Consider the following 17,016-nt stretch of genomic DNA (forward strand, 5'->3'; position numbering starts at 1 on the left):
GAGTGGCTAATCCCTTTGCCCTGCAGTTGTGGATTATTGTCCGTCATCACCCTGAGTTGCCAATTCCTTTGGCCCCGAGCAACGTACGCATTAGAACCCTGAGTAGCTAATCCCTCAGCCTTCGGAATGTTGAAGGTTAAACAAAAGAAAAAGAACAAGTTTTCTAGTATATTTGCCTAGATATCATATGCAATCGACAGAGCATATCTGATCCAATTGGATCTATAACTCCAACAAAAAAAAAAAGGAATTCTAAGCCACTGTAATCCTTTGGTCAAGAGGCTTCATTATATCCTCTAGGCAACTCTACACTCCTTGTTTACTGGTAATCAACATCTGAAGGGGAGAAATATTGTCTAAAAGATATCATTTTTCCCAAGCCTTGGAGTCTTGTTGATCGATTTTCTTCCATAATTTTAATGTATTATCTTCTCCCTCCTATATTCAAATTTCCAATGGCTTTTCGGCTAGTTGACTTCTGGATAGGTGCAAATCCAAATAGCTCATAGAACCAATCACAATCATTTGAACCGTTCAATTGCATTATTAGAAAGAAGCAGCTGCAAAAGCAATTATCAATTCTTCTTTCCTATACCATCCATCTCTGTAAGAGTTGTTGAATTCGCCTTCTCAACTAGGACGGAACTAAGTTTAGGCAGATTGGAGTGTCATTCTTCTATTGTTGCTTAGCCTTGAAGTTGTTATCCCTATCCCCTCTCCATTTTGGTATCCCATGAGCACAGATTCATTGAATATTCTCTCCAGTTAACGGATCGAGATGGAGGTCCATGGCCAATTGTCGGAGATTGAGTGAACCCAGTGGCGGAACCCCCTACCTAGCACCCATTGATCTTGAATCAGTAAATTTTCTAGCAAATTAAGACGTAGGGTTGTTGATGGATTGGCCCCCAACTAGACATAATTAACATTTCTGGAGATCAATGGGTCATATATGCCAAGTTCAATTGGATTGCACATGAAATGAAACAGGAAACATCAAACAATAACAATAGCATTCCTTTTTTTTTTAGTTGGAGGAACCACTATGTTATATATCCAATTGTATCAGATATGCTCTGTCGATGGCATACGGTATCTAGGCAAACATACTAGAAAACTTGTTCTTTTGGTTATGTTTAACTTTCAACATTCCGAAGACTCGAGGGATTAGCTACTCGAGGTGCTCATGGGTGACTTCTCAAGGTTTTATACTATTATGGGCGTAATAAAAATCCGCATGATTTAAGCTGTACATTTGGAACTCGGTATATTCAACCTAACTACAGTAACCAAGGACCGAAGTCGACCCAATATTGCTCGAGATTTGTAAAATCAGATGGCTCAATGCCCAATCCTGAAACCAGAGACAATCTGCTGTACAAAGTCAAAACGTGGTCAGTAACCTGCTCCCGAAGGCGGTTCCCCCTCTTGTGTTTGCCCGGCAAGAATGCTTGAAGCTAAGATGAACTTGAGTACGATGCGAAAAAGATGCAACATGATGTTACAAGTCAAGGACATGGTTCACCAACTCTTTCATTTTACAATTTACCTGAAGACATGGGTACTTTGGGGGCTTCTTGATTCATGTGATGGGGGACTCATCTATGGGAAATGTATGCAATCCAAACACCATAATAGATTGACTCTATGAACAATCCAAACACAACATAATAGAGTGACTCTACAAATCCGGAGACATAGTCAATATCAGAGCTGACATTTCGTTTTTAGGGGTGGGGGCAAACGTGAGAATAACATCACAAGTTTTTCAAATGTGAAAGAATAGCTAAGGGTTTTCTTGTTCTGTTGAGATTGTTCTACGGGGCTGAGTCGAATAATATTTTCCAATCAAGCTACGAAAATTGTTCTATCCGAAAAATGATTTTCTCATGAAAATGCACAATCATAAAACCCAACAGGTAGAGAGATTTAAAAGCAAAAGAGTGAGGGAGATCAGAAAAAGCTAGGGTTGCAAGTCAAAAATGAAAATAACATTTATACATGAATTATGTGACAAGATCATGTACAAATTATAATATACAAATCTCTGTTGTCATTCCACGACCTCAATGTTCTTTGAAATAAGATCTCCCGACTCGCTCTTCTTGTAGAATTTCTCAATCAGATTATCCCAGTTAGTTCTTCCATCACTGGTTTCCGCTTCCTCGTGAGAGTCTTCTTTTGGAGTCACTGTGTCTGCATCTGTTGTGGCTTTGTCATCTGCCATCATAGCGTAAGGCACATTCAAACTAACAGCTCGTTCTAGTGCATCCTTGTGTTCTTTTTCGATCGTCTGTAGCCTCTCAAGTCTATTTATTGTTGGAGCAGTTGTCATGGTCTCCACACTGCTCTCACTCATCATCTGTGAAATGAGTAACACATTTATTTCAGGAAGAAAATTCTCCAAAATTGAACAAGAGGAAGACACAAAGAACGTGTATGGACATGGTGAAAGCATGCATGAACTCACTTTCAATAACAGAAGACTTGACTTTTGATAGAGTAGAATGGAGGAACAGGATTCGTTGAACCAACACCAAAACTATTACAGGCATAGGAACCTATTTACGAAAATAGTGGGGTCTTGGTAAGCTATATGCCAATGGAAAGAGAAGGGGGGCGGGAGGGAGATGACTTTGATAAGGAGTACTTTGTTTAACATTCTGATCTATTTTCTTTACCTATTTTCGATCCCAAAAAAGTGGAATTGCAGTTGGAGAAATTGGTGAGAGACTTTTTCTGGAATAGTAACGAAGGGAATCCAAAGTTCCATTTCATTAACTAGAAGCATGTGTGTCATCCAAAGAAAAAAAGGAGGCTTAGGTCTTAGAAGAGTTAAGTTTATGAACTCAGCCTTGTTGGGGGAGTGGTCATGGAGATTTGGGCTTAAGCATGAGAGTCTATGGAGGAAAATAATGTTTTTCAGACACTGAGGCATGAGGCAAGGCATTCATCTGACCAACGCCTCGAGACGAAAGCCTCACATGCATTATATATTTTCAAATAAATAATGTAACATGTATAAATACCTAATATATATATATATATAAACTGAAGAATTAGGTTTGTCACCGCATTTTCCATGTTTCAAGTTTCAAATGCACAGAATTGAATGCCAAGTTTCAATCTACTACAATAAGAATAATATAAAATTGTATATTTTAATAGAAAAAAATTATATTTGAATCTTAAAGTTTTTACCGTAAGTGTTTTATATATAATTTAAAAAAAAATAGAAAAATTGAAGTGAGGTGTATGCCTTTTGGACATTCCTTATACTAGTAAGGTGTATTCCTTTGGTCTAATACATGTGTATTAGCTGCTTTTTTGTTTCCTTCTAGTGTCTCAGGGCATTTTTAATGAGCCTCATCCTGAGGCGAACCTCAAGGCATAAGCCTTACACGTATCTACATTGGAGGAAAATAATCAAATCTAAGTACGGGGAGAGCCCCATGGGTTGGGAGACTCTAGGCTCATTTGTCTTATGACTACAGTGTTTGGAGAGGAATTAGTAACTTATTTCAGAGTTCTGAAAGCATATTGGGTTCAGGGTGGGTAGAGGGAACCATGTTCACTTCTGTGAGGACCGATGGCACAGTGAAACTCCTTTTTCCAAGGCAATTCCTAGTTTGGAGGGTGTGATGACCCCAAGAATGTAGCAGGGATGGGAAGTTTCCGGTTACATCTCTTTATCGTTCTTGAAGGATTTGATGAACCCAGTTTTCCTACCTCAACGATCTAGTATCCTAAAATCTGTCCAAAGTGTCTTTTTTCTGTTTAGTCCACATCTTTAGATAAACTCTTAAAACTTTAGATCATCACAGAACTAGTGGTATTCCTTATGTTCATTTTTTGTTTTATGTGCAAGTCCCTTGGGGAATTTGTGAATCATCTCCGCATTCATTGAGACTTTTCCGTTTAGTCCGCATCATTTTCTTTTCTAAATATCTTGGCAATTTCCTTGATCAGTGCTTCAATTATTCCAAAGCTAGAAGTCCAGTCTTAAATGCTAAGGAAATGATCCTACGGAATCTTATCCCCCTTTTCGTTCAAAATGCGTACTTGTAAATGAAATCTATCGGAACTATGGTAAAGAGAGAAGATAAGAAGCTAAATACTTCATTGAATGTGCAGCTTTCAGAGAAACACATTTTAATAATGAGATGACATCCCCGTTAGTGAAACGTAAATTATGAGGTGTGAACCAGAAACCATGTTCCAAAATGATGATTGTGAAGGAGCAAATGCTTCAAGAGGGCACATCGCTCTAATTTCCAGTAAGAGACTTGACACAACACAATGAGGAGCAAAGCCTTAACCCGAACCCAACAACTCAATCTTCTTCTTGATGATGCAAAGAGAACTGAAGACCAACTAGTTATGTAATGACCCAGATTTTTGGCCTATAATATAATATATTGTGATCATATAGCGATCTTTGGGCCTTTGATGAAAATCATTGAACTCAAAAAGATGAGCAATCTAGAGTCAAGAAACATGGAGTTTCAATGGATTTGAACTATTTCATGTATAACCCATCAATTGAATTGGAATAATAAAAAAAGTTACTTGCCTAGGAAATATTTTGTTGAATCTGGAATGGAACTAACGTCTCCTCGTATGCCCATTGATCTTGGTGTAACTAAAATAATCAAATTAGAGGAAATGACTAATGCTCTATGTTGGAGAGAAGGAAAATAAATTGTTTTTTGAGAGATAATGAGAGAGAGCATGCTTTCATTGAGTGGAGAATGGAGGGCTTTATATAGTAGTTGTGAAAACAAAATTGAGATGAACCAATGTCGCTTTAGGTATGGCATCAACGACTCAAGAGAATTAAATTCTCTTCTTTCCTAAGTTCCCTCCCCTTGGTGGTTCATCGTCCCCCTGACCCCTAGTAGCCTACTTTTCCTTCATTTAATGAGGTTCCCACGCATGCATTCACACTAGGACGGGTGGGCTGGATTTTTGGTGGTCTCACCTCATGTTCACACTATGACACAATCTCTTGAGGTGAGAAACACTTCCTCCATACCAGCCAATATATATATGTTACTCCTAACTACTAACCCTATTGTGGATGCATGGTTCCTATAATTAATATTATAATTAGGAACATTATTTAAGTAGGTCATCTATACATAGTAAATTATAACACTATCCACATTATAAAATTATAAATAATATGATTTTATATATTAATATCATTAAATTGTACTAAAAGACACAACCTTATGTCTCCCTCATGGATATGTGGCAACTATATGACAATTTACTATTGGTTAGATAATGATACATATTATTTAAATAATTAGAATGTATAACCAAATTATTAAAGTGTATCAGGAAAACAAATATAATTTTTTAGACAAATATTGATATCAATCTTAAGCCAATAAAATTATTTCATGAAGTTTTATAACCTATAATTACATTTCGTGCATCCAAATAGAAAATATATATGTATTGCATTAATATACATATGTATACATAAATTTGTATCAAGCTACCTAGTATTTATTTCATACAATTTGATATATTTTTATAACTGTATTCCTATAGGTTGAATACCATGGGTATACATATTGTGCTATCATATAATACTGTATTGTTAAATATAATATTATCAATACCTGACATACTTAGACTAGTTGTCATGACACAAAAAAATAAAAAATTGAAGGCCAAAAATCTTGGTCTTGTGGGAATTTCATCCTCAAAATTAAAACATACCTCTGTTACGTCATTACTTAAGCAAGCTTCCTTCCAACCATTTTTTTATTCCTTATGACATCTTCTAACATCATCTAATACATTGTGTTGGCATATCCACCCCCTTCTAATTTTCTTTGCAGGTGTAGAATTTGTTATCATTTGTTGGAGTGTCCTATTTATGTTTATAGAAAATTTCCTAGACACAAGGAATGTCTAACACTAGTATCTATCAATCCCAACACAAGTATTGGAAAATAAAAGAAGTTTACCCTCGATCACGTCACTGCCATCCAGGACTTCTTTCGAGTTATCGTGAATATGCGTCCTTGTTCACCCGTCTTTTGCTGAAGTAAGGATGGACAATCCTTCCTAAGATGACCCTGCTTACCACACAGGAAACATGATCTTGTAATAGCTCGGCAGTGTTCAGTCTTATGTGTTCTTCCGCAATGGTGACAGGTTGGCTTGTCAACTTCTGCCCTACTTCGTGCTTTTTCAAACCTTCTTTTCTCGACATCTCCTTCTGGAGTCCCCTTAACCTTCGTTCTAATCAGTGGCCTTTTTTCCTTTATTGTCATTTGTCTTCTGAAATTCTTTATGAATCCTTTCTACCCTCAAGGCTTGATCCAAGATATCGGAGGAGGAGGTGAACCTCTGCACAGCTAACTTCCCTTTTTATGCTTGGCTTCAATACTTCTTCGAACTTATCGACTCTCCATTGTTAATCTTCTACTAGCCTTGCCACAAAACAAGCTTATTGAACTTTTGTTCATACTGAGTTACTATCATGTTGCCCTGTGAAAGTCGGAGAAATTTGACTTCCTTCCTCTTCCACATGGAAGCTGAAAAATACTTGTCATAAAATATTTCCAAGAACTTGGTCCATGGAATGGGAACGGGTTTTTCGTCTTCTAGGATTGATCGTTCAATTGTTGACCACCAATATTGAGCTTCACCTGAAAACATGAAGATCTCTAATTATGCTCGTTCCTCATTGGTGCAGTTCAAATCCTTAAACATCAAACTTCTAATCTTACTTCCTGCCACTAATGGGTCAGTGGTCCCCAAAAAAGAATTTGGTTTCATCTTCTTAAACCCTTCAATAAGACTCCCTCTTTCCAAGAGTGGGTTGTGGTTAAGTTGGTTTTGTTGTTGTTGTTGCGTTAATGAGGCTGAGGCTGCGACGGCTCAAAGGCATCTGACATAGGATCATGAAGAGCTCTTTAGGGAGGCATCTTTCCTATAGTTGAAATACGATTGTTAGAAATGAGGAGGATGGTGTATACGCATTTAGGATATAGTCATCCAAGAACACTAAGTTCCATTCATCCTTAATACTATAATATGGATTAGGCTTAATTTCCTATGTAATAATAGCGAGGCTCAACAAAATTTCTTCCTTTTAACACAAGTGCTTTGGGAATGCCATCTCCTATCATTTTCCTTCATTCTCTCACCTTCACCCCATATCAGCTATTATTGTCTATCCTATCCTAAATTCAAAATGATTGCAATGAAGTTCATAGATTTCTCACTGATACCAATTGTCACAACCCCAACTTTATATCGAAATTTTCCTTTAAAACTCAGATATAAACATTGAAGTGTGGGTACTTATCATTTGCGAAAATGATAACATTCATTAATATAATAAATTTTTTACATCGAAACTACAATAAACCCTTACAATCACCCTTAAACTTGTAAACTTGTGAATCAAAATAAAGCATGCAAGTCCATCCAAATGGCTTATCTCCAACATTTGTCTAAATTTATTGAAGAAAGGAGACCAAGAAGACCCGCCTGGACATAGGGAGAACAAGAAATTAACAAGGATTCAAACAATAGGATCACATCTCAAAAGAAAATCCTCACCCTCTGAAAGCGCTGCAAGACTTGCGCCAAAAGAACATCAAACCTATTATGCTTAAACTCACTTCTTGAACAGAAACCTTTTTCCCCTCAAAGATTCTTCTGTTTCTTTCCATCCAAATCCTCCAACAACCAACAAAATGTGTACAAATCCACAAGTTCTCCATGTGTGATAAGGCCTTAATCTGCCATGATTGAAAGATGGCTAAGGTGGATTAGGAAAAAACCAAGAGCATATATGAAAGATTGATAGAAAGTGAGACCAAATCTCTCTTACGTATGAGCAATGCATTACCAAATGGTGTTTTGATTTGTGTGAGATTTTACAAATGAAACAAAAGTTAGGTATTATGAGACCCTTCTTGATCCTATGATTGGTGGTTAGAGTGCTCTTCCAAAAGGAAACCCACACAAAAAGCTATTTTTTGGGAATTTTGGATTCCAGATAGCAGCAGCAGGAAAAGTGGTGGTAGAAGGCTGAAGAAGTGAAGAATAACAAGCCTTGTCTGTATTTGAAATAAATAAATAAAACTTTCCAGTTACAAATCCATACCCATCGGTTGTCATCCAATAGCCCCATAAAGATTTGGGAGATCTGAATAATTAGGTTAGCGATGTCACAAATCTTCCAATCATTGAACCCTTTCCTAAAGCCAAAATCCTACGACAACTCATTCCCATAATGAATAAAGAGGGCATCAACCATGAGATTCTTAATAGAAGACATAAAAAAAAAGGGATGAAAATACAAGGATAAAAGGAAAATCACTATAACACAGATCCTCCCAAAATCTTAACATGTTTCATTTGCCTACCCTAAAAGCTATCCTTCTGTGAAAATCTGATAAAACTTTAAGAATGCATTTCTACATACTATAACCAAAAGGACAGATCATCTCCCCATTTTCCACCCCTAACGCTTATCACCATATTTGCCTTAATGATTCCCCTCCATAAGCTATCATGCTCCATGACAAACCTCCACAGCTACTTCGCCAGTAATGCGAAGTTCATGCACCTAAATACCGAGCATATCAATTTAAACTTCACAAAATAGAACTTATGATTCCCTACCCTATCATTACATAGATAATTTATAATTAATCCATCAAATATAGCTTCAACCTTTCTAGGAATTGAGAATATAGATAAGAAATATACCTACCGGAATGCTTGCTCTAATGTACTTTTGATCAAGATCATTTTTCCTCCTTTTGAGAGATCTAGTTTTCCATTAGCCTGATCTCTATTCCACCCTTTCTATTACTAGATCCCATAGATTTTGGTTTTATATGGTCCACCAAGGGAAAGACCTGCCACCCTTCATTGGGTTCCTGGTGAAATCATTTAACCATAGAGGGGTCCTACAACGATCCTCCCAGCCAAAGTAGCACTTCGACCGACACGAAGGCCAATTTTGTACTTTTCCCAACAGTGGCTCAATCGGCGCACATTCCCAGGACCATTTTTATTAAACACAAATATCCTTATTTTCATTCCTAAATTGCTCACAATTTCTTGTTCATCTCATCATATTTCCCTTATTGGCTTTTTTTTTTGGATCGACCGTGAAGCAGGGCCCTACCTCATTACATGAATGACGTGTTACCTAAATTGCTTATTTTATTTCCTAAATTGCTGCAGTTATATACAACAAACTTTGTGAAACTTAGGAGCTCAATGAGAATCATTCACAATAAGAGGTCAAGCCATTCAAGATAAATGATAATGCTACAGAAGTATTTAGTGTGGAAAAGAAAATTAGAAAGTAGGTCAAGTGTTCGAAACCCCATGAAGCAATGAATTCCTTGGGGCCACCCTCCAGGGTCCGTTTGACCCTCGATTCAACCAGTTGCACGTAGGACTTTCCAAGGGTGCAGTGCGTGTGACCGTGGTATTAGTCTCACCCGCAAGGTGGGGTTACCCACGATAAGCTTAAAAAAAGAATAGAAGGTAAAAGTACTTCCCACTTACTTCTAGAGCCCGTTGTGATTCTCTTTCTATCCAAACAATTCCATGATCTGATGTGGCACTGTGTGATAAAACAATATGTTCAAATCTTCCATCAACTGGAATGGCAGTCCTGACCTCTGGAGGATACCTCGCACATCTGTATATGAAATACCACAGAACTCAATTTCACCACCCAAACTAATTTTTCTTTCATTGTTAGAAAGCAGCAGATTCCTTTTTCTTCTTCTTTTTTGGTTAGGTAAATTGGATATGAACCCAAGACCTCAAAGTTGCAACACAATACGTCAACCAACTGACCTATGGGTCAAAGCCCCAGACTCACTTCAACATAGTCACAATAACTAAATAAAATGATGGTAAACTACATGGAAGTATCATATATATATGGTACTGATAATAGAAAGGATTACTAAATTAAGAAGCAAATTTCCATGGATATTTCATTCGTAATTAGGTAAATCAGATGTTTGAAAAAATAAATAAATACTATGCATTGAGATGCAAGTATTCAGAGCCAGAATATTTGTTCTAGTATTTGTGGATCAACATAGTAGTAAGGGTATAATCATGAACAATTATGATTTTATAGGAGTTTTATTCCAGAATGAAAGGAGTATAATTGTCAAAAATAAATGAAGAATGAAAGGTGCATGGTTAGAAAGAAATTTCCCACACTAAAGTTTTGACTAGCCATTGTGAAAGTAGATTCTACACAGTTTTATATGTAAAGATAGATCTGAAATTTAATGAATCAAAAATAAATTTGACAATTTAAAGGTTGATGTACCTGCAACGTTTTCTCTCTACAATATGATAGAGTCGTCCAGGAGCATATAGTCTTCTTGGATCTCTAAGCTTCATATCTGGAGGTATGAAGGTATCTCTCAAGCAAACCAAAAATAATAAGCATGGCAAGCTGTCCAAAACATTAAGACCTGGTTTAAGAGATACTCCTTTAAATTTTAAAGTAACAGCATTTTCTGCTACCTCAAATGAAGATTGAAGGTTAAAAAGTAAAGAAAAGATAAAAGACATGGCATGGCCTTAGAAGTATTATAGAAATAAAAAACCTAACCAGAAGAGTGATTTAAAAATATCTTCTAAGGGTGTAGGTGTTCTCGGTAAGAAGTCATCCTGGAAGAGATCACATTAAAGTATCATTGTCAGTTTCTAGATTAAAATAACTTATCCAAACATAGATAGAAACATTTAAGAGGAAGTAGAAGTGAGACGATAATGTAAAAAAGACTATAAATTGGTAAAGAGATTAGGAAGATGCAACACAGAAGATAAACATAAGTGAGGGAGAACATTGGTGTTTCCCTTCCCAGAAATGAAAGAAAGGGAACCATCTACAATAAGAACTTTTTCTCTACCAGAACAAATAAAATAGGGACAAATAATGGTTACATATCCATCACATGGTTTGAGACATCTGAATCAATAATTCATTACGGAAACTTAGAAGTGTTCTGAGAAACAAGAAGAGCACAACCATAGGTACTTGATTGAGCAAAACCCGATGTGGAGGTTTCCTCAACCTGGGACTTCATAAGACACACTTTCATTAACTAGTCGTCATGAATAGAGACCGCCCTCTGGGAGGGGACAACAACTTGCATTGAAGTATCGGTCAATAAAATCTGCGTAAAAGTTGTAGCAGCTAACAAGTGTTTGTAGTAGTCATTTGTAAATCGGTTCTCAGTAGGCATACTTACACCACTAAACCCTTGAGATGATGAAGAATGAACTTTCAAACCACTATTAGTTGAGATATTACACTCCTAACTAAAACAAGACAATTTTACATAGGTTTTGCACACACAATAGCCCAACCACACTTCACACCTTCTAAAATAATGCATTCAGCATCAAATATCAACTTTCTAGCATCCAACAACAGTCACCAACTGATTTAGTAAATAACCAAACCCATAGAATAAGGGAAAACACACCTAGACAACAAAAGCAAACATCCAAAATCAACATTGCACCTTTGATACTTCACAGAATCAAATGGGATTTGTTTTATTAGGTATATAGGAGAAAATCCACCCATATAGTACTTTCAAAGCAGATTGATAGCTCTTCAAAATATCTCATCTATATGATTTTAAAAAAATAACATTTTAAGGGCATTTAATGGATGAAAATATATTGAGCAGCTTCAAAAATAAAGCTTCATGGGACTGTCCACTGTTCACAAAACACTGTTCATGAAGATAAAAAAGAAAGGTGTTACCTTTGCTTACCTAGTAGAAAAAGATAAAACTAGGTCCTTGTGATCTAGGGTTTTGGAGAAGAAGAGAAGAGAGGGAAGAATAGTGGTTGTGTGTTATGTTCTAACACTCCCTATATCTTTCATATATGTATAACACTAATGCCCTTACAATGCAAAAGACTAACGATAAACTGACACGGTTGACTTGGCACGTGCATAGAACCATAGATCTTTTCCTTGTGTATCCCAAAGAAAAAGATCTACAGTTCTGTGCACTGCCACGTCAACCACATCAGTTTATCACGACTCAATGGAAAATAAAGACGCGGAGCCCTATTTCCATCAATAACTCTCTAACATAAATAACATATCTCAACGCCCAACCATTACTTGTAAAGACCAGCACCCCCTCTTCTTATCCTAATTAACCCTTCCACTATACCCATAAAACCTGCAGCCCTTAAAGCCTATCTTCCCTTAATTTTAGCCCATAATCTGGCCTCCTAATCAACTGTTATCAGTCCCATATCGTTCCCAATTCTGTACATGCTTCCCTCACAACCTAATAAGTTTCATCCTTACCTATCTTCTCAGATCAACAATTTATTTATCATATGGAGACCATTTGATTGGTCCATTGTGAATCTCTTTTGAGATTTGGTGTTACAGCCTGAAACAGAGAAGCTATTCTACACCTTTTTGGTTTCGGTCTGGTACACCAGTTCGTTTCATCCTTTAACTTAAACCATTCAGGGTTGTCACTTGTTAAACCATAATTTTAACATTTGTACCATATTTTACTTCTTTTTCAGTTGTTTTATGCATCGATTAGCAGTTCCACCTAGCTCTCTTTAGGACTGTTTTGCCATCTTTACAATCCTATTTCAGGATTGATTTTGCTATGTCTGTCATGGTGGATGCATGTTTGTAACTCATTATGAATTCAATATCATGTAATAGGGGTGTTAAAACTAATTTTCTGTTGCTTTTCTTTCTTTCACATTTTCAATTATCCGCACACCTCAGGATCTTCGACACAAACAACTCATCTTCGGTCTTCTTCTCCGTCATAGGGCATTGTTTTTGTACTTGCAAAAGAGTCTCCAATGCTCAAGTCGGATTCATAATATACATATTTTTTTGATAAGTCAGATTCATAATATATTATTGGCTGGAATCGAATGAATCAGATAATTAAATTACCCTCTTTATAGCTATCATTCTAAACTTTTTTGGAAGTTTCTCTATGAAGCTCTTTTTTATATAATCATGCCAACAAAGATCCCAAGATCCTTAGGGTTAATGTTGATTCTATTCAGCATATCAGGCGTACGGTTACACGATCTAAGGTGGATTCCCAACCAGTTATCTCCCGAAGACCCATTTTGAGCATCAAGGTGATCTTTGGCTTCGACCACAAATCTTGCACTTTCATCGAGACAATTGTCAAAGGAGACCAGTTTTTCATCAACCTGCTTTAATTCTCAAGATATTGGGAACACTCGGAATAATTCATATTTTTGACCAGTCAGGTTCCAACAGTAATATTGTTGTTGCTCCCCTTTCTACTAATGTTTCTTATTTTGGCCCAAATGTGCAATCTTGATTGTTGACAATGTCATTGATCTTGACTTGGATCTTGTCATCCTCAATAAACTTGGCACTCATGACAATGTTAGATCTTTTGTTTGAAGCTCTGAAGCAAAAACTCTTTATATTGACCATCCCCAGACCCCAATGGTAGAATTATCTTTAGAAGTACAAGGCAACATGTGTAAAAGATGATTGAATACGAGGCTCGTATCTTGTATCTTCGTTCCTTTCGAGCATTTTCTCTATCAAGGTGATGCAAACCTTCAAGTCTTCATGAATTGGCAGCATTGTTTCTGTCAAAATCTCATTTGACTTCTTGATCATCATCAGTTAGAAAGTTATTTTTAAAACTACAAGTTGTCAATGCATTGAGTCTACGCGTTTGATTGGGGCATCAAATCTGATTGGTTTGAATGGAACACATTTATTTTAGGGATGTTTAGATAAGGGTTGGGGAAGTGTTTGGTTCTAAGTGTTGGGGTCAATGAGTCAAATGAGTTTTGTCTGTCTTTAATGGGTATAGTGGCAATGAGAAAATGATAATGAGTAGCATCATGTAGGAATGAAATAAGGAGGCGTGACGGAGACGACAATGACATATATGATTTATATGTTTTATAAATCATATAAAAAAAATATGAAGATAAAGAAAGAGATGAGAAAATATCAACTTCAAGATTTGGGGATTCTGCTCGTTTGCACAAAAATTCGGATTAACTCTTGATTGAATTCAAAATTGATACAATGCATATTGAAAGAGCAATTCCTATTTACTAAACTAACTAATATCTTCTCATCCTGATCAACGTCCAAATCCTAATATTAATTCTAATAATTAAGTTGAGAAACTAATACTTAGGTACCTAACATAAAGATACGGTGCAAGTGCAATCATGGTTTAAAGAACTAGATTCTGGAATGGATTCATCAGGTGTCCATCCTGATATGAATCGGCTGACTCAATCCCCCCACCCCAATACAAAACGATTTGATATAGAAGGATTGAAATTGATTAAAGTTTCAAGAATAATCGGGCTATTTTGTTCAAATTGGATTAATAGAAGCTACAATCAACAAATTCCACTTTTATTTTAAATTTAAAAAAATTAAATTAAATTCTTACAATTGAAAAAAAAAAAAACAAATAATTCAAAAAATGTAAGTTAAACTCTAAACATTTGAAGTAGAGATCCGATTACATACTAATCTCAATCCAAATTCAATGTGACTTAAGGGTCTGTTTGATTGCGCAAGGAAAGTGGGCTGAAAAATGAATTCCCTCGAGAATTGCGATTTTAGGTGTTTGATTACATATTTTCCCTAGAATTAAATTTCCTGCCCAAAGTAATTTCCACCCTAGAAGGAAAAAAAATGGATCCCCATCCTCAACTAAGTGTTTGTTTTGATTGCCATAAAAAATGGGTGGGAAAATGAGACTTTTAGGTGTTTGATTACATATTTTCCATCGAATTTATTTTCCTACCCAAAGTGATTTTCTACCATGGGAGGGAAAATGGATTCTCATCACCTCAAATTCACTTGACTCGAATGTCTATTGAGTCGGGTCAATTTGACAACTCACGAATCAACTCAAACAAATCAAATAAAAATATATTAAATTCATGAATATATGAAGGGGGTTGCTATCGTCCAATGTCCAAGACCTCATGTGTGGACATTATCATTTTCTACCACATTTTTTTTCTTCTCAATATACCCTCCCCATTTTGTCTTTTAGTGAAAAAGATAGTGGTATATTAGTCTTTTACATAATAAAAATATTTATTATACCCTTACTAAATGCATTTATTATGTTGGCATTGAGTGTCAAAGCATTTACTAAAAAAAAAAATTTTAATCAAAAGACTAAATACCTTTAACATTTATTATGAAAATAAATATTTATTATATTAAAAACCAATATACCTTTATCTTTTTTACTAAAAGACAAAAGAAAGAGAAGAATTGTTGAAAAGTGAATGTGGTAAACAATGCTAAGGTCCTCGTGAGGTCTTTGGATATTAGCATTTCCTATAAATAAATATTTTTTAAAATTAATACAATATATAACCTCAGTTCTGAAAAAAAAAATTATTATGAAAAATGCTAAAGTGACTGCCCAATTCACTGCACTGCTGTGGATGTGTGCACGGAACCATAGATGCTTTTCATCGAGATACACGTGAAAACATGTATGGTTCTGTGCGCACCTACACGTCAGCACAGTGTGACATGCAGTGAATTTCACAGTAACTCAAGAAAAACTAAAAAATAATATATAGCCGAAGTTAACTAGGCAAATTAGTTCCCACCAATCAAACAGACCCAATATAAAATTTAACTGAAACTAGAGTGAAATAATAACAATGAGCTTTCTAACCAATTTACCTGTAAAACAACAGAGTGGATCACATCAGCATATTTGACAGCCAAATTAAGAGACATACATCTTGCTGGAGCGACTGCGTAGCAACGTACACTACTCCTGCGGATCCCACCAATATAATCCCCATGATTCACCACCACAACAGAAAGCAACGCCGCCACACCAGACCCCAAAGAATGCCCAGCAAACACCATCTTATACGTCGATCCGTTCTCAATCCACAAATTCCTCAACGTCTCAGATTCTTCGCCCAACAACCAAATAGCAGATTTCAACAACCCATGATGAACATAACCTCCATCGAACATTTGCCTTCCCAAACTATTATCCAATAACACCTTGTAATCGCTCTCTTTGACGAGATTAAGACCACGGATGGCCAAGATGATTTCTTGCTTTTGATGATCTACGTAGATGATATAAGGTGGGGCCCTGCCTTGGGTTTGTTCGTATGTGACGCGTTTGACGATCCAATCTGGGTTCAAGCCGTATCCACCATTGGGTAAGTACTTGGGGTTTTGAAGATCGTCTTCATAGACGGCTAGGATTACGCGGCAGATTCGAGGGATAGGGTCGAATTCTTCGGAGGTGGCGAGGGCCCAGGTGGCGCTGTCGTCGGATCCAATGTAGATACAGCGTTTCCAGAGCCAGCGAGAGACGCCTACGCAGAATACGCAAACTACTCCGCACGCAACCGACATTTTTTGATTCGCGTGTCAGTATGTGTGTGTGTGAGGAAGTGAGAGAGAGAGAGTGAGCGAGTGAGATTTGCTTGGACGATTTAAAAGAGAGAAAGAGAGACCGACGGCGATTTGAGGACGATCCAGTTGGCATCTGATGGCTCTGACTGACCGTTGAAAAATAATGACAAAGACTCGACTTTATCATCTTCTCATCAATTAAAAAAAAAAAAAAATGCCATGTGTCAATGATATCGACATTATATATTATTAGACTTATAGAAAAGTGATTTTATTAATGAGGTCAATAGGTTTCAGGATTAGTACCTAAAAATAATCGAACCAATGATTAGGACTTAGGTGTCAATAATTTTTAATTCATGAGAAAGATCTCACCTTCCACGTTATTAAGAGTAGAGTAACTAATTCTCTCAATAATTTTAGAAACTATACATGAATTTTCTAAATGATATAAGAAATAATTAAAATTTTCGTCTAATTCAATTTATTTATCTTTTAAGTTAGTGATTTTTTTTTTTTTTATCTTTTTCAAATTATTAAAAATCTATTTTTTT

At 36.2% G+C, this 17,016-nt stretch overlaps 1 protein-coding gene across 4 annotated transcripts; it reads right to left on the reverse strand.

Annotated features, from left to right (window-relative positions):
- Positions 1 to 1,969: 1,969 nt before the first annotated feature.
- Positions 1,970 to 16,613, reverse strand: LOC147406285 (uncharacterized). 4 transcript variants are annotated; one of them, XR_015176383.1, is made up of 8 exons: positions 15,764 to 16,613; positions 10,637 to 10,695; positions 10,349 to 10,477; positions 9,562 to 9,697; positions 7,591 to 7,772; positions 6,753 to 6,955; positions 5,985 to 6,671; positions 2,223 to 2,362 (listed from the first exon to the last, which is right to left on the reverse strand). XR_015176383.1 is itself a non-coding variant. In XM_086434242.1 (6 exons), exons 1-6 carry the CDS (start codon positions 16,460 to 16,462, stop codon positions 2,359 to 2,361), a joined length of 1,209 nt encoding a protein of 402 aa, XP_086290368.1. In that variant the 5' UTR covers positions 16,463 to 16,612; the 3' UTR covers positions 2,230 to 2,358. The 4 variants fall into 4 exon arrangements, 2 of the variants coding, with proteins under 2 accessions (XP_086290367.1, XP_086290368.1); XR_015176382.1 differs by having other exon boundaries at positions 5,985 to 6,955; XM_086434242.1 differs by lacking the exons at positions 5,985 to 6,671; positions 6,753 to 6,955 and having other exon boundaries at positions 2,230 to 2,362; positions 15,764 to 16,612.
- Between the last annotated feature and the right edge of the window lie 403 nt (positions 16,614 to 17,016).

This window comes from Akebia trifoliata, chromosome 3 (genome assembly GCF_017979445.1).
Source record: "Akebia trifoliata isolate Shusen 1 chromosome 3, ASM1797944v1, whole genome shotgun sequence".
Classification (NCBI taxonomy): Eukaryota; Viridiplantae; Streptophyta; class Magnoliopsida; order Ranunculales; family Lardizabalaceae; genus Akebia; species Akebia trifoliata.